At 60.2% G+C, this 16944-nt stretch overlaps 2 protein-coding genes across 3 annotated transcripts; both read right to left on the minus strand.

Annotated features, from left to right (window-relative positions):
* Positions 1-235: 235 nt before the first annotated feature.
* Positions 236-9480, minus strand: CACNG6 (calcium voltage-gated channel auxiliary subunit gamma 6). Of its 2 annotated transcripts, XM_074307379.1 has the most exons (5): positions 9247-9480; positions 6419-6716; positions 2156-2230; positions 1752-1889; positions 236-1314 (listed from the first exon to the last, which is right to left on the minus strand). In XM_074307379.1, exons 2-5 carry the CDS (start codon positions 6609-6611, stop codon positions 1061-1063), a joined length of 660 nt encoding a protein of 219 aa, XP_074163480.1. In that variant the 5' UTR covers positions 6612-6716; positions 9247-9480; the 3' UTR covers positions 236-1060. The 2 variants fall into 2 exon arrangements, with proteins under 2 accessions (XP_074163480.1, XP_074163479.1); XM_074307378.1 differs by lacking the exon at positions 9247-9480 and having other exon boundaries at positions 6419-8306.
* On the minus strand, positions 8595-13268 carry CACNG8 (calcium voltage-gated channel auxiliary subunit gamma 8). Its single transcript, XM_074307380.1, is given in 5 exon segments — positions 8595-8804; positions 8807-9340; positions 10607-10747; positions 11070-11153; positions 12920-13268. Coding segments are annotated over 5 exon segments (1140 nt in total). The 5' UTR covers positions 13101-13268; the 3' UTR covers positions 8595-8604.
* Positions 13269-16944: the final 3676 nt, after the last annotated feature.

A 16944-nucleotide genomic window follows, 5' to 3' on the forward strand; every position in this document is an offset into this window, starting at 1 on the left:
GCGCCACATCACAGGAGACCTCCTTCCAAGTCCACAAAAACCACTAGTGGCTATACTTCTCTGTCCGCTCCAGTGGGGCTGAATTCCCCTATTGTAGTCTTTCCTGCCAGGGACGCAGGCTGTTTTCTGTGTAACTGTGGCCCTGGGGGAGACATGAGGCATGTGTGGGGCAGTATACCCTCCTAGAGATCCCCCACCCCATCCACTTGTGAAGAAAGGGACACACTTGAGATCATTTCAATTCCCAAGCTTTAATCCTGGGCTGCAGAAGGTGGAGGAGGAACCCAAGCGGTCCCAGTCCACAACTTTGCCCGTGTTCCAAGCACATTCTATTCCCCAATAAATAAATTAGGGCAAAGGAGAGGAATCCCCTGTGATCTCTCCCTGCCCCTATCAGGTCCCCATCTGCCTCCGCAGGGACCCTCGTCTGTAAGAACCCACCCCTATACTCCAAGGTTTAGTGCGACATATATACAAAGGGAGGGAGAGGGGATGGTCCGTTGGAGGGGAGCCAGTGGTCTCCAGGATCAGAAAAAGGACCCAGAACAGGGAGAAGATGAAGAGTTGTCAGAGAGGCACAGACGACTCTCCATGGATGGGCAGAGGTAGCAAGGGATCCGCTCCCTGGGTCCAGGGAGAGGCTGGAGGAGCCACAAGGGATCTATCTGCTCCCTGCATTTGGGGGGGTGGGGGCGGGTTGGCGGCCAGGGCGGGAAGAGAGGGGAGAAGAAGGAATCTATTCCTCAGAGACACACGGGGAGAGGAAGAGGTCTGCTCTCTGCAACTCAGCAAGTGACGGAGGCCCAAACGGAAACTGGAGGTTATTCACTCGTACCAATGGGACCCCTTCCTTGGCATCGGCTGGCAACCAAGAGGATCCGCTCCTACGGTGCCAGGAGAGCTTATGCTGTCCCTGAGGCTGGGTTAAGGTCCGAGGAGATCCCACTCTCTAAGGCTGGGGAGATCTCTGAGCAGCTCCATGGCATGAGGCTGGGCAGGGGGTCACAGGGGATCTCGGGGGACCCAAAGAAGCCTGCCCATTTTGGAAGGGAATTGGCTGTTAGGTGGCTCCCGCTCCTCCAGCCCCACGATCACCTGGACGCTGGGGGCAGCACATCCCCCAGGTGCTGGAGGGCAGAGCCAGTAGCAGGAAGGAGCCCCCCCCCAGGAGCAGCAGGGCAGCAGCCGCAAGAGCACAGGCCACCGACCAGGAGTACTCGTAACCCAGCCAAGGGGCCGGGCCTGGCCCAGTCCTGGCCAGCAGCTCGCGGACGCCCTGGCGGAACAGCTCGAGGCTCACCAGCAGCAAAAGTCCTGTGGGGAGAGAATGGGAAAAGGGAGCCCAGTGCCCCACTCAGCCGCCCAGGCCCAGTGGTCTCAGCTCCTGGCGGGCAGCTTCTGGGGTCTACAAATCTCAGGATGCATCAAGAATTATGACTCCCAACCTGCAGCGCCAGCAAGTCATCGACCATTTATAAGCGCCTACTGTGTGCTAGCGCTGAGTGGCTAAGGCTCTGAGAACTACAACTCCCAGGGGGCCACGGTCCTTGGAGACTTCCACTCCCAATACATTATTACTAGGTGAGAACTCAGGTTGTCTGGACCATTACAAGGTGAGAACTCACCTAGTAACCCTAACACTGTCTCTGGAAGTCACAGCTTCCAGCATGCAACGGTGCTGAATGATGCAAATGGTCAGGCTGGGGCCGGGCCGGCCAGCATAGAGTGTGGGGAGCCAGGCAGATCCCTACCTGAGAGGCTGAAGCAGACCGCCGCGTGGGTGAGCAGGAACTCGGCGCCTTTGCTGAGGACCATGATGACACAGATGCAACCTAGGACCGTGATAGCCAGGGCCAGAGTGGCAGTGATGGCGGCAGCTACTCCCAGCTCTGGGAGGGGGGGAGGGCAGCAGAGGGAGGTGGGGAAGGAAGGAACGTTAGAGACAGCTCCGTCCCGGCCTACCTGAGGAAGGCAAGCGGTGGCCGTGTGGGAGCAGGAGCCCACCCTGGCTGCCCAGGCAACTCTAGGGAAGTCCCTTCGCTTCAATGGGGGAGGGAGTTTAGAATGGAGTGGAGCCAGATGACTTCCCTCAGGCTCCGCGAGGGCCTGAACCTTGGCCCCCCAGACACCAGACCCAAGGGCGAGGAGGACCTACCTTTTTTCGTCGTCCGCTGCAGGATCCGGTTGTTCTCCCCTGTGGTGAAGAATCTGAAGTAAGAGCAGTTCGCCTCTGTGGGAAGAAGACACAGATACTTGGGAGGGATGCTGACACGGGGAGCGGCCTGAAGTCAGGGAAAGGAAGAGAAGGGGACGGAAGACAAAGGAGGAGAGGAAGCTCTGGCTCTTGCAGCCAGCTGATCCTGGAGCAGTCACCGTCCTCTGTGTGCGTGAAGGGCTCTGAGCCCATGCACCGAGGCTCTTTACCCTTTGGACAATACTCCATTAGCATAGGCCGGAAAATGGCCCAGAGAATTGTGGGACAGACTAGGGGTGGAGGAAGACAAGCCGGGGTCCCTTTGGCTGTAGACGAGGAGAAGGGAGGTCATGGAGAGCCTGCGAACCTTCCCTTCACCCCCACCCCTAAAGACCAAGAATAAAGACCGAGGACTTCGGCCGATCTTCCCATGTGTATCTGCTTCCTCCTCTGAGAAATGGGAATAACGAGCACCCGCCGCCCTGTGCCCCAGTACCGAGACGAGTAGGTGGCGCCTGAGGGACGCAGGGAAGGCGTCGGGCTGGCCGTCGTGGCCCTGGGGTCACGCTGCGCCCCCAGAGGCCCCGGCCCCTTTTCCCAGCAGGCCGCGGCTGCCGTGGGCCCCGCGGGGGAGGGGGGCTTCCGGGAGCTCCAGGAGGGTCTGAATCTCGCCGCCTCCACCTCCCACTTTCCTGAATCTATTCTCTGGCTTACAGAGAGAAGTCTGGGCAAACCCTCTGAGTCACCAATGAGGGGCGATCGGGAAATTCAGAGAGATCCAGCGCAGCCCTTCCCGAAGCAGGCGTCTGCTGAGCCTTGCCTGGCTCTCGATTGTCCCCTCCCTCCTCCCCATGAGTCCTCCCTTCTCCAGGCTCCACATTCTGAGCCCTTCCACTGAGCCTCATATGACCAGATTCAAGGCCCCTCCTGTCTATTCCCCTCCTATCAATATCCTCAAACTCCCTCCCAGAACTAAAAGCTGTGGTGAAGACCCAGGATGTGAGACTCGCCCATCCCGGAAGCTGGGCCCATTAGCCAAGTGGGCCGCCTTATCCCACTGCGGCTTTCGCCTCCCACTGAGCTTGCAGTCCACTGAGACCTCCAGATTTTTTTTTCAGCTGCACTGCTGTCTGCCTTCTTCATTACCTTTCTTTTTAAACTCAGGCTTAAGAATATAAAATTATTGGCTGACATTTATCTTATTAGGTGCGTCCCAGCCTCCTAGCTTGAGGAAGTCTGGGGCTTCTATGTTTTTGATCAGACGGCTACCCTGACCTCTTCTACAACTGGATGGAGGGCTCAGGAGTCTGAGGTTTGACACCTGTCCAGGTGGATCAGCATCTCTCTCTCCCTTCCCAGGGGTCAGAATTCCCAGCTCCTTCAACGTCCTTCTCCGCAAACAAGTTAATTCTGTCAATTCTTGTTCTCCAGGGGCCAGTCCGAGGTCAGGGCCCTGTCTCTGCCTTCCAAAGAAGCTTCTCTCTGTCGCCCCAAGACTGGACTCTTTCCCTCTTTCTGTCTCTCTCCCTCTCTATCTCTGTGTCTCTCTGTATTTCTCTCCCTCTCCTTTTCTGTCTCTCCTCTCCCTCTGTGTCTCTCCCTCTCTGTGTCTGTCTCTGTCTCTCCTCTCTCTCTCTGTGTCTCTCCCTCTGTGTCTCTCCCTCTCTGTGTCTGTCTCTGTCTCTCCTCTCTCTCTGTGTCTCTCCCTCTGTGTCTCTCCCTCTCTGTGTCTGTCTCTGACTCTCCTCTCTCTCTGTTTCTCCCTCTCTGTCTCTCCTCTCTCTCTGTCTCTGTCTCTCCTCTCTTTTTTCTCTGTCTCTGTCTCTCCCTCTCTGTGTCTGTCTCTCTCTGTCTCTGACTCTCCTCTCTTTCTGTGTCTCTCCCTCTGTGTCTCTCCCTCTGTGTCTCTCCCATCTCTGTCTCTCTGTGTCTCTCCTCTCTCTCTGTGTCTCTCCCTTTGTGTCTCTCCCATCTCTGTCTCTCTCTGTCTCTCCTCTCTCTCTGTCTGTGTCTCTCCCCTCTTTTTTCTCTGTCTCTGTCTCTCCCTCTCTGTGACTCTCTGTATTTCTCTCCCTCTCCTTTTCTCTCCCTCTCTGTCCCTCCCTCCCGCAGGGTCCAGCCTAGGTTGGAGGATGTCTCCCCATGTCCCTGGGGCCGCCAGCGGTTCCTTCCTCCCTTAGCCGGGTGAGCTTCCGAGGCTGGTTGTCAGTTGCTCCCAGCTATGCCTAGGCAGGAACCTTGCTGGACTGTGGGGTTCCCAGAACCTTCCAGCCGGTCCTCCTGGGGCAGCCGGGTGTGTGCTGGCTCCCCGTCTTTGGGCACTCGTGGCCCAGGACTGTCTCTGCCCCCCAGGGGAGCCAGCGGTCTGGAGGATCCCCACAAAGTCTCGAGGACTTTTCCCAGAGCTGAGCTGAGGTCAGGGTGCTGTGGGTCACCTGCCCGTTTCCTTCCCGGGCTCCCGGGAACAGGCAGAGGTCAGGAACGCATCGGCATCTCCCAGTTTAAGTCAGAACTCATCTCTGCAGCCCCCCGTCAGTAAGGGGAGTAGGGCATCTTCGCAAAGCCCAGGAGCGGCAGGCGGAATCAGCCATCTTGGGGAGCAGCTGGGGGGGGTTCTAGATCCTTCTCCCTGGATCAGTTAGGGGCCGGGTCGCTCCCCGGAACATCTCCCTAGCATCGCCTTGCCTCGGATTCGGCCAAGGGGGGACCTTGCTCCCTCTCACGGGGGTTGATGTGTAAACCGGTGCTCTCTCCCCAGCGTGCTCATGCCAGTGACCCCTCTCAGCTTCCTGGGCCAGCCAAAGGTCCAGGCCACTCGGTGCCCCTTGGCTTGGCCGAGTTCTGGGTCTTGTCTTTAGCTTTCTCAGCCTGGCATCCCCGGCACTGTCCCTGGCACGCTCAGGATCATCTTAACGTCCCCCAGAGAGCTGCAGGGTTGCACCAACTCCGTCCCCCCGGGCCGCCAAACATCGAGGCCGTCTCCACTCAGAAGTCGGGGCTGTCCCCCTCCAGCCCCTTCCCGAGGCAGCCTGGGGCCTGGCCCTCCCCGGGAGCTCTGCCCTGGTCCAGGCTGGGACCATCAGAGGCCCGGCTCAATCCCCACGGCTGCCCGCCTCTCTCTAAGTCTCTCGGGCCAGAGCCGGGGCAAGGGGTGCAAGCTCCGAGCGTCCTCCGTGTCCCTGGGACAATGGCAGTGAGCAGTCCGTGACTCCCCTGGAGCTCAGTGAGGATCATGGGGGTCTAACTGGTTCTGATCCAGCTGGGTCGGAGCTCAGCGCCACGCCTCCCTGGATGGTCTGGGCTGTCCATCATCTCCAGGGAGCTCGGAGGCCCGGTCATGTCTATCTCCCCAAGGCAGGCCAGATCTGGGCGGCAGGCCTGCTTCCCGGGGAGCTCAGGGGTATTAGTGCCAGGGTTCTCTGGAGAGCTCAGGCGCAGCCCGAGGTGCCTCAGGCTTCGGCTCTCAGGTCTCTCAGCTGTGGGCAGCCCCTGCATTCTCCCTAGCCCTCGAGGTCCGGCTCTTTGTCCCATCTCAGAGTTCCGAGTACTTCGGACATAGCCGGGACCGCCACGTCTTCCTGGAGAGATCGGCGGTCCTCCCGGGGGAGGAGCAGACAGGCGTCCTGGGCCGCCGCTAGGTCTCCCCAGGAAGCCGGAGATGTTGGCTGTCTCTCCGGCTCCCCCGGGGCTCTCTGGGCGCCGAGTGAGCTCTCCCACAGAGCAGCTCTAGACTGTCCCCTCCCCCTGGAACAGCTTGCACTGCCCCCGGTGGCTCCCCAGGAGGTCCGGGGCTGAAAGCATCTCTGCGTCCTTTCTGGCTGGCCTGCCATCGTCATCATCCCTTTCCCCTTGAGCTGGTCAGTCCGAAAGCCGGCTGTGTCTCCATCCCCCGTCTGGACCATGTCCCCATCCCCCAGAGCACTCGGCAGGTCTAGGCGGCCCTAACCTACTTCCAGCCGAGCCCACCCCATCGAAGTCCGGGCCTCCTGTTTCCTCGAGTTCCCAGGATCTCTGCCTCGGTCTCCCTCTAGCCCTTCTCCTCTGCCTCAGAGTCCCTGACTCACTGTCTCCTTCCTGGGAGCCCCCGATTTTCCTGAGCCTTAGTTTCCTTCTCTGTAAAAGGCGGGGTCCGTCCCAGCGGACTCGGAGACCCTTAGGGCCTCCCCCTGGGTCCGCCTCTCTCAGGGTCTCCCCATCCCCCCGGGCCACCCTTGCGGTCCTCACCTCCAGGTAACTCAGCAGGGCCACAGGTCTCCCTGTTGGGGGGCAGGTCTTCCAGCCAGAGCCTCTTGGCACACACTCGCCACAGCCCGAGGTGGGCAGCTTCACACACGCCACTCGTGCCGTTGCCCCTTTTGGTGCCCAGCTCCACCCAGAACTCAGTGCCCACGGCCAGGACCGCCAGGGCCGTGCCCATGCCGGCCAGCAGTAGGGCCAGCTTGATCGGGCCGCGGCGCTCCCGGGCCAGGCCGGGCCTTTGGGCTCTCCTCCGCGCTGCGTCAGCCCGGCGTCTTTCCTCCTCCTGGATGAAAAAGTTAGACCACATCATGGTGGCTGGGGGAGAAGGGGTCCAGCCCCACCGGGCTCCCCCAGGCCCCAGGTGGCTGGCCGGGCCTCCAGCTCAGGCTCGGCCCCCAGCCCCACTTCTCTCCCCGGCCGCTCGGGGTCCCCGGCACCGCTGCCCCCAGCACGCTCTGCTCCGACTGTGGCCTCCCCCCTGACCCACACAGACAGGCAGGCGGCCCTCCCCCCAAGCGAGGCCTCTGGGGCTATTTTGGGCCCCACCATGTAAGTAACACCCGCACCTGTTGTGGGTATTTTAAGGGAACAAGTGGAGGGAGGGAGGCTGGGGTGGGAGGAGCTGGAGCCTGGATGCCTGGGCCCTGGAGAGGGCAGGGACTGGGGGAAAGGGATGCCTGGGTCCTCCCAAGGGAGGGAGAGATGAAATCTGGCCTTCCCCTAGGAAGGGGGCCCAGCTGGAATAACAGCCCACACCGTTCTCTTCATCAACTTTATTAGACAGGACACCCTCACCGGGTGGTCCGTGCCAGCCCAGCCCCGAGCCTGCAGCCCCAGCCGGCAACCGGGACCGGGACATCCGCAGGGTGAGGCGCCGGAGCCAGGCCCGTCAGGGAGGCAGGGATGGAGGCAGATTGCGATCCTGCCTCCCGGTGACAACAGCTGACCGGATGCCCTTCGGCTCGCCCTATCCCAGATTCCTCAGCCCCTCCCTCTGGCCGCTGGCCCTCAGCATCTCTCTGCAGCCGTTAAGCCTTCCCTGTCTCTCCCATCGGGCCTCCCTACTTGTACCTCTCTCCCTCCGGTGTGTCCCCTTGTCTCTGGGTCACTGTCTCATCTCCAGGGGTGACGCGTATCTGTGCAGAGCTCAGTAGGAGCCTTTGTCCCTCTGCCCTCCCATGGCTCTCTGGGCTCATCTACTCTGCATTTGATGCCGTGTCTGTGTACGCGCGGGTGCGTGTATACACTTACACGCACACACAGAAATGTCTGCTGTCTCTTCTGTTCCGAGCGCTGTGTCCTTTGGGGGCTTTATTATTCTAGTCATTTGATGCTGATTTTTCATGTCTTTGTCACTCCTTTGCATCCCTCACTTTATTATTTTATAGTAATTTGATTTTTCGCGTCTTTATCACTCCTTTGCTTGCTGGTTGATTGTCCCCGGCCTAGACAGATTCTCTTCCCTCTATTACTTTATAGTGATTTGATTATTTGATAGTAATTTGATTTTTCGTGTCTTTGTCCCTCCCTTGCTTGCTGGTTGACTGTCCTTCGGCTGGCACCCTCTGCCCTCTCTACATCTGCCTGTCCTCCCCGGGCTCCTCCTCTGTCTGTGAGCTCCTCCCGTGCCCCGGGCTCGGTGCTAAGCAGCGGGTTCACGCGCTGGCTTTCCCTACTTTTCCTCCTCTCCCCCAAAGTCTCCTTCCGTCGGCCTCCGAGGGAGAGGAGCATGGCATTGTGGGTAAATGTACAAGCGGCCGTCTCGGAGTCTCCCCCATTCTGGGCCTCTCCTTCCCCACCCTCTTTGCTCTGCCTCCCTCTGGCTTTCCCATTCTGTGTGTCAGGGTCCCCTGTGCTCCCTGGACCGGGCCAGGTAAGACCCTCCCCAACCCCATTCCCGCCCCCCCCATGCAAACAGCAAAAAAAATACAATTTGAAAACTGCAAAAAACACTACAGCCCCCCCAGCCCCGCCCCCGCCCCCCACGTCCCCGGTCTGGATCCCGTCGTGTCCCTGCCGCGGTGGGTGGTGGGTGGGCCGGGATCCCCAGCCTCCCACGTCCAGGCTGGGCCGAGCGTCGGCTGCCGGCCCCCTTCTCGGCGCCTCGTGGCTCGTCCGCTCGCCCGCCAGCGGGCCCCCACCCCCTCCCAGCACCCCGGCCGGCCCGCCCCCTACACCGGCGTGGTCTTCCTGTTCAGGGTGTTGGTGTTGGACGCCCCGCTGGCTGCCGCCTCTTTACTGAGGGTCCCGGCGGCCCCGGGGGCGGAGCCCGGCCCGGTCACGGTCACCGTCACCCCGCTGGCTTCCTTGGGGAAGGCGTTGTGCAGCGTCAGGAAGCCCGAGCCCGAGCGCTCCCGCTCGGCCGTCCGTAGGGACCCCCCGCCCCGCCCCCGCCCCCGCCCCCGCCGCCGCCGCCGCCGCCTCCTCCGGGCGGCCCTCCGAGCCCGGCGCCCACGCTGCCTTTGGACGGGTCTCGGCTCAGCGTGTACATGGAGATGTCCGTGGAGGGGAAGCCCTGCGGCGACGTGTCCCGAGAGGGCGAGGGCTCGCTCGAGCGGGAGCTGGAGCGCGAGCGGCGGCGGTAGCGGAAGCGGTAGCTGGGCAGGCGGAGGATGGCCGAGGGGGGCCCCCCGCCGCCGCCGCCGCCCCCGCCGCCGCCGCCGCCCCCGGCCCGGCCGCCGGGCTTGAGCAGGTCCGCCCGGGACTGGCAGTGAGCCTCGCGGTTCCTCTCGATGTAAATGTTCACGGCGAGCACGCCGATCATCTCGGCCAGGATGAAGGAGAGCCCCCCGAAGTAGAAGGACCAGCCGTACGAGTAGTGGCTCTTCTTCTCGTCGTCCCGCTTGGGCCCCGGCTCGCCCGCGTTCGCCGAGATGTACACGATCACGCCGATGATGTTGCTGAGCCCTGCCCGGCCGCGCGGGACCCAGGGACCGAGAGACGGGCGGCGGGAGGGAGGGAGACACAACCAGGGGGACGGGGAAGGGGCGCAACCGTCAGCCTGGGAGAGCCTCCACAGCCGCCGCGGCGCCCCGCCCCGCCCCCTCGCCTAAGCCCCGCCTCCTTCCTGCCCGAGCCCGCCCCCTCGCCCAAGGCCTCCAGGGCTCCCCAGAGTCCGGCTCTCCAGAGCCTTCTCCTTTCTCTAAGCCCCTCCCCTCCTCCGGCCCTTCCAAGTCCTCCCCTTCCAAGCGAGCTCTCTAAGCTTTCCTTTCCTAAACTCGGCGGCCTCCTGGCCTAAGCCCCGCCCTCCACCTTTCCGAAACCTCTCCCCATCTCTCGTGACCCCGCCTGCAGCCACCGGACTCCCTCCCCCTGACTCCAGCTCCTCCTCTTCTAAGACTTCCCCCTTCTCAGTTTCCCTCGGGTGCTCTCAAGCCCCGCCCCCTCTTCCAAGTCCTCCCTTCTCCAAACCCCGGCCCTTCTGAGCCCTTCCCCCTTCCAGACCCCGGCCCTTCTCCTGAGCCCTTCCCCCTTCCAGACCCCGGCCCTTCTCCTGAGCCCTTCCCCCTTCCAGACCCCGGCCCTTCTCCTGAGCCCTTCCCCCTTCCAGACCCCGGCCCTTCTCCTGAGCCCTTCCCCCTTCCAGACCCCGGCCCTTCTCCTGAGCCCTTCCCCCTTCCAGACCCCGGCCCTTCTCCTGAGCCCTTTCCTTCATAAGCCCCGCCCCTTCGTTTTAGCCCTGCCCCTTCAAAACCCCGCCCCTCTCTTCCAAGTGCTCCCTTCTCCTAAACCCCGCCTTTTCTCCTGAGCCCTTCCCCCTTCCAGACCCTGGCCCTTCTCCTGAGCCCTTTCCTTTCATAAGCCCCGCCCCTCCGCTTAAGCCCTGTCTCTCCCAAGCCCCGCCCCTTAGGAGCTCCCCCCATTCCCTAAATTCTTGCCCATCCTCCGTTTGCTGTCCCACTCGGGGTGCTAAATCCCTGCCTCCGTCCCAGCTCCTACCTAACTGCCCCCTTCTTGTCTAAGGCTCCCCCTGCCGGCCTCTCTCTGAAGCTCCCTCTGCAGGACCTTCCGAGCTCTTCCCCAGGTCCCGATTCTGCCCTTGACCTAGGCTTGACCTTGAGTCCCGCCCTCGCTAGCGCGTCCTCGCTCTGTGAACCGGGGCCCGAGATCCTAGGCCTCTCTGCCCTCCCCGATGTTCCGGGCTCCCGCCCCCGTCCCCCGTCCGGCCCTCACCAGCGGCTACAAAGAGAATGCCGGCCCCCAGGATGATGTTCCTTTTGGACTTGTAGACGCGAGAGGCAGCCACACACACGCCCCCCAGCAACAGGAGGATGGCGCTGAGGATGGGGAAGATGCTGGACGCTCGGACCACACCTGGCGGAGGACCAGGACCAGGTCACACGCAGCCCTCCCCCCTTCCCCAAGACCCGGGGCCGACTTCTCAGCTTCGAGATCCACTCGGAGTAAGAAGGAGCCAATCAGAAGGGAGTCCTCGACATCCCAAAGGGAGGGGCCAATCCCAGTCCTGGATCCCCAGGCTGGCTGATCGGAATACTCCGATTCTCCCCGAGCTCGGAGAGTCCGCCCAGCCAATCAAAAGCCAGGGGATCCCAGCCAATGGGCTTCAAAGATGAGCATCCGAGGCTCCACCCTCTAGGATGGGGGGGGCAACTCCCAATTCCCAGCCCCTACTTACGGAGTAGGTACTCTGCACTGTCATGGTCGTAATCTGTGTCTTCTGGGAAGTGATTAATCTTCACGCAGACACCCCGCTTCAGTCCTGGGGAGAGGGGAGATGGAGATTAGCAGGAGGGGGACCCGGTCCGGGACCGGGCCCCTCTGCCTCGCCGACCATTCCCTCTTCCCTCTCCTTCAGTCGGGCGGGGGACTCGGCTCTGGCCTCCTGCCAAGGGGAGCCCACTGCCCTGCCTCCTTCCCCGGTCTCAGAGGCGGGAGTCCCAGAGACTGAGGGAGGAGAACCGTGGGAGGGTGCACGAGCGGGAGGGGAGGCAGTTACCTTGGGGGTGTCCGTGTCCTTGCATCAGAAAATGCTCAAGTTGGAAGCTCCAGAGAGATCACCCCCACCCCCATCTCACAGAGGGCGGTTCTGGGGTTGAAAGGAAGGGGAAAGTTGGCCCAAGGTCTTCCATCCAGTTTCCTTCACTAAGTGGGAGGCTCCCCACACAGGCTCTCCAGAGGTCGGTGAGCCTAAGCTCCCAGGGTTTCAGTCTCTGACTGATCTCTGTCTTTCGGACTCTGTGTGTGTGTGTGTGTCTGTCTGTCTGTCTCTCAGAGAATGGGAATAACTCTAGATTGGGGGTGGGGGGCCCACCACCCCATATGGCTTTAAGCAGGTCCGATTCTCTCCCTTGACCTCCATTTTTGTCCCTGCAAAGTGACAGTGGGAGGTGAGGGAAGCAGGAAGGAGTTCCCATCCAACGTTCTACAATAGCTACAATATGCTGGGAGGATGGATGAAAAGGGGCAATGAGGCAGAAGCAAGAGGGGGAGAAAAGAGCAAGATGAGAGAGCCAGAAGCAGAGAGAAAGCAGAGGAACGACGCCCGGAGTCCGGAGCAAGGGCTGGGCCGGGCCCCAACGAGCAGACCCTTCCCACTTCCCAGAAAAGAGGGAGGAGAGAGGAGGAGTGTAAAACTGTGAGCTCCTTAGGAGCCCCTCACTTAGCATCCTGCCTGGCGCATAGTAGGCATTTAAAAGCTTGCTCTTTCTTTTCTGACCTTGGGAGGGAGCTCTTAAGGAGACTCAATCATAAGTACCTACTGTATACCGTTCACTGTGCTAAATGCGGGGAGTATAAAAGGATGGGGAGAGCTCTTGTTCTCAGCTCAAAGTTTTGCAGTTGAAGAGGATGACCAGCTCCTCTACCTCAGGAAGAAAGGAACATGGGAGAGACAGAAGCAAGAAGGGAAAGAACCCATGAAAACACACAAAGTGGGAAGATGCTCAATGACCAGCATGTGTCTTGGGTCAAACATAAAACTCCCATTGAACAGATGCGGAGCCTGAGGCTCGGAAAGGACAGGAAGAGGAGGCATCTCTGCTTAGGGGGGATAGAACACCAGGCCTGGAGTTGGGAACATGTGAGTTCCGACCCAGCCTCGGACACTCCCTAGACCCTGGACAAGTGGCCTTGCCTTGTCTGCCAGGTTCCTCTCCTGTAAAACGGGGATAAATAGCACCTCTTTCGGGGTTAGAATCAAATGAGATAGTAACTGTCAGGTTTCGCGCGGGGACTAGCACACAGTAGGCACTATATAACTGCTTGTTCCTCCCCAGGCAATGAACAACGCCAGAGAATTCCAGAGTCAGAGCCAGCCGGGAAAGCTCAGAGACCCTGAGGGTGGGCCAGCGCGGCTCCCGCTCCGGAAGGGTGCCGGGACGCCTGGGAGGGAGTCTGAGAATGGGAGAAAAGGGCTGGGATGACATTAACCAGAAAGATTGGAGCGGGACCCTCCCACTTCACGGAGAAGCCCGGGGGAGGCGCATCAGGATGGGCTGGGCGGGCCCTGGGAGGAGCGCGCTGTACCTTCCAGGCAGCAGATCCTCCAGAGGCCGGAGTGGGTCAGCCCCCCGGGGTCCCTCTTCTCCGCCACCCCGCCGGGCCCTCGAGCTGGGGGGTCCTCGGAGGCAGAGGCGCTCAGGTTGGTGGTGTTGCAGATGAAGGCCCTGGTGTAGAGCCAGTAGTCGGTGCTGATGGCGATGGTCATGAGGCCGAAGGCGGCGAAGGCACCAACCGTGGTCAGCAGCACCTGGACGCCCTTCTCACACCACAGGCCCCGAGCCTCTGTCCAGCGCTTCAGGGACTCCAGTCTGAAGGCTGGCAGCCGGGGGGCCGCCGGCCACCACCGGGGCAGCGGGGGAGGGGCCGTGCCTGCGGCGGGGGTTGGGCAGGCTCAGGCGAGACAGGGACACCCCCGGGGGGCTAGCGCCGGGCAGCGAAGAGGCACGGGGGCAGCCGAGCACGGGGGTCAGCGGGCCGCCATGGTCAGTGGCTAGAGAGAGGAAGACAGGGATTAGGGCGCTCCGCCTCCCCCAGATCCTCTCAGAGGCCAGAGCCCCAGCGCTCCGTCCTGCTCCCAGGGTGTGGGCTCTGCGGCCCAGCAATCTCTCCCGGCCATTTGCCCAATATTTATCCCCCATCATGCTCCAGTCAAACCCAAGCACCCCAGAGGCCCTCCATGGCGCCCCATTCCTGCACACACCCTCTCCGGCATTGACCGCCTCGCTTTAAAACCCGACGCCCCTCAGACTCCTCCTGCCAGCCCCTTCCCGATTCCCCCCTTTGTTAACGTTCCCCAAATCACTGCGCATTTATTCTGTACATATCGTGTCCCACCCACTGGAGAACAGGATATCCGCCTCCTAGAGTGCCGGGCCCTGAGAGCACGATGGTCTCGTTTTTATATCCATGTCCCCAGTTCCTTGCCTAGCACGCAGTAGGGGCTTAATAAATGCATGTTCCTTGATGGTATTTAGTAACCCACATGGCCTTCATAGCTTCTCCGGCTTGTCCTTTTGACCCCAGGCCAGCATCTCCAGGCTCATAGGATTAGAAGAATTAGAGCTAGAAGGGAGCTCTGAAATCTTCCAGTCCAACCGCCCCATTTCACAGATGGGGAAACTGAGGTCCAGAGAGGAAAAAGGGTTAAATTCTATTCTTTCGTCCTGACTATCCCAAAGCCTGCAGTTAGTTCTAAACCCAGGAGGAAAAGGAAAGAATTAAAGCTTGGAGGAAGGAGAGAGGGGGCGAGCACTCAGACCCCCAACGAGCCCTCCCTGAATACTTCCCAGAATAATAATAATAAGAGCTAGCAGTTCTAGAGCTCTCCCAGGTTTGAAAAGCACTCTAAATATTTTATCTCATTGGATCCTCATAACAAACTCTATGAGGGAGGTCTCTCGTTTACATATGGGGATGCATTTTATTCTACATGAGGAAACTGAGCTTGAAAGTGATTGTGACTAGACCCAGGCTAGAACAGGAGTTCTAGTCTCCAAGTTCAACACGCAGATGCTACTCTCTCCCCCCACTCCCAGTTCACCCATGTGTCTTCATATTTTGTTACATCTGCTTCTGCCCACAGGATCCTCGGAGTAAGGATGCTCGGGGCTCACACACTGCTCAGCACTAGCTTTGTGGCCCTGGACAAATGATGCCTTTTTCCTGTCCTTTAGTCTTCTCATGTGTCAAATGCAAGTTTTGGGCTAGAAAATGACCTTTGGGGTCTTTTGGGGGCTCTAAACCTCTGATTCTATGACTTAGACAACCTCCCCTGATGCATTATTATAGAGGATATCTTGGCCGTTTAACAGAAATGGAAACTGAGGCTTGGAGACGATAAGGGACTAAAATTTCTCCCTCGGCCATTCCCAGCCTTCTCATCTCAGATATTGGGGGGAGGGGTTAGAAACAGACCAGGACCCCCTGCCCAAAGCCCTCCCTCTCAAGCCCTCTGGGCTGTGGATCAGCATCCATGGATTACTGTTGCCTTCTTCCCTCATCTCCACCTTCTGTCACATCTCCTCCTCCCATGGCAACCTCTGCCCCATCGTGACCTTGACTATCATGGTTCCTCACTGTTGACCCCCTCGCCATAGAATCCTAAATTTTCAAACCAAGAGATCTTGGGGATCAGAGTTTAACCACCTCATTTAGTGGGGGAGAAAATGAATTCATACAAGGGACTCGGATTCTCCCCTCCTCCCGCTGCCACCTGAGTTCCCAATCTTTCCACTCTGTCCCAGAGGCCAGGAAGAGAAGCACAAGGATGAGAAAGAAGAGACCCCCTTTCACATATCTCCTGCCCCCTAAGCCCCTGTCAGTAGCCATGCCCCTCTTGGCTTATTGTCCGGTCCCTGTATTAGGTAGCTGCTGGTTCCCAGCACTCCTTGGCCCACTGCTGACCCCATAGCCCCATTACCTCTGTCTTCTAGCTCCAAAATGCCTCATCCTGAGCATAACCCCCCAGTCTCACAGAGACCTAGAGTGGGGATCTTGAGAGAAGAGAAGGTGGGGACCATGACGAAAGAATTCTCTCCCCCCCCCCACCGTTCCCAGAGGCTTTCCTTGGTGACCACCATTTCTTCTGGCTTACCCTCATCCCCACCCACTCTCTCGTTTCCTGCTGCTCAAAGAAACCCCTGACTTTATCCTCTTCCGCCCCTTCAACCGGACTTCCAACAGTCCCCTCCAATTTTATAGAACCCTAGATTCATAGCTCAGTGGAAAATAAAGGAATCTTAAAAAATTATTGGTCCAGATTTATTTTACAGGGAAGGAAACTGAGGCACAGGGGAGGAAAAAGAACATTTTTTAACCACTCTCTCCCTTGGCACTCACAACCCCCACACTCAGAGAGCTGACAGACATGAAGCATAAGAGGGTTTAGAACCCCCGCCCTACAGAACTCCCTCCTTGGACCCCCAGCTTCTACTCAGCTGACAGTCACTTCATTTCCACCTCCTGCTACTTCTTCCCTTCCCCCCAGCACCCCCAATCTCAGACTCCTCCCCCCTCCCCCAGATCTCTCTCAGAACCTAGAATGCCTAGGTTCTCGGGCACCGTAACCTTGGCTGCTGCCTCAGTTTCTCCCCCATTCCTCCTATTAGCTAAAGAGGGGCCGGATGTAGGGGAGGTGGTCACCATGGCAACGGGGCCTTTAAGAGGCCTCTTCTCCTCCCCCATCCTCTTCCTCCCACACACCAGTCCCTCCGATCTGCCTCCAGGCAGACCCCGGGGCGTCCCCCCACACACTCTTTTGTAGTCCCGGTTTGCCAGGAGGGGGCCTCCCAGCCCCTATCCCCTGCCCCCTTCCACCCACCGGGCCAGAGCCTGGAGGAAGTGTCTCTGAGTGGCCCGGGGCCCTGCCCCCCCCCCCGCCCCTCCCTCCCGGACAATGCCCCCTCCTCACCTGGAGCTCCCGGTAGTCAGGCCTCCGCTGAGATTGGCAGCTGGGCACGAGGAAGAAGCCCCTTCCCCGGCTGCCAGAGGACGCAGGTGTCCGGGAGCTGAGTCAAAGGCTTTGGGGGATGAGAACCCAGGTGTCTGGGATGGGGAGACTGAGAGTGGGGTGCTGGAGGACCCCGCGTCCGAGAGCTGAGCTTCTGGGATGGAGGATGGAGAGGAAGGTGGGGAGGGGACTCAGGTGTCCGGAAGGGGGGCCGGGAGAGCCCAGGGGCTGAGCCTCAGGAGTTGGGGGTCAAAGAGCCAGATGCCTGGGGGCTGGGGTTCAGAAAAGTGGAGGACTAGAGGATGCAGAGTCTGGAGAGCTAAGCCTCCGGAATGGGGGAAGGGGGAAGGAGCGACCAGGGAACCCCGGCCGCTGAGCTTCAGTGCCGAAGGAAGGGGGAGCTGGGCGCTTTGGGGACCCAGGTGCCTGGGATCGGCAGCGGCTGAAGCGGGTGCCCAGGGACCAAGGAGTCTGGGATGAGGGGCCAGGGGATGAGGGGGCCTGGCTGATCCGGCCCGAGAACCGGGGGAGGAGAGAATTCTGTTCTGCTGCCACTGGGTGATGGGAAGAGCTGGAGAAGGGGAGGAAGGGAGGGAGGGAA

The sequence above is a fragment of the Sminthopsis crassicaudata genome, chromosome 3, assembly GCF_048593235.1.
Source record: "Sminthopsis crassicaudata isolate SCR6 chromosome 3, ASM4859323v1, whole genome shotgun sequence".
NCBI lineage: Eukaryota > Metazoa > Chordata > Mammalia > Dasyuromorphia > Dasyuridae > Sminthopsis > Sminthopsis crassicaudata.

Coding starts and splice junctions, on each gene's coding strand:
- CACNG6 (XM_074307378.1), bottom strand. CDS start 6,743: ATGATGTGGTCTAACTTTTTCATCCAGGAGGAGGAAAGACGCCGGGCT. Junction 2,231..6,418: donor CCCTGCTGAGTTACCTGGAG/GTGAGGACCGCA, acceptor TTCTTCCCACAG/AGGCGAACTGCTCTTACTTC. Junction 1,315..1,751: donor GGTCTGCTTCAGCCTCTCAG/GTAGGGATCTGC, acceptor CTCTCCCCACAG/GACTTTTGCTGCTGGTGAGC.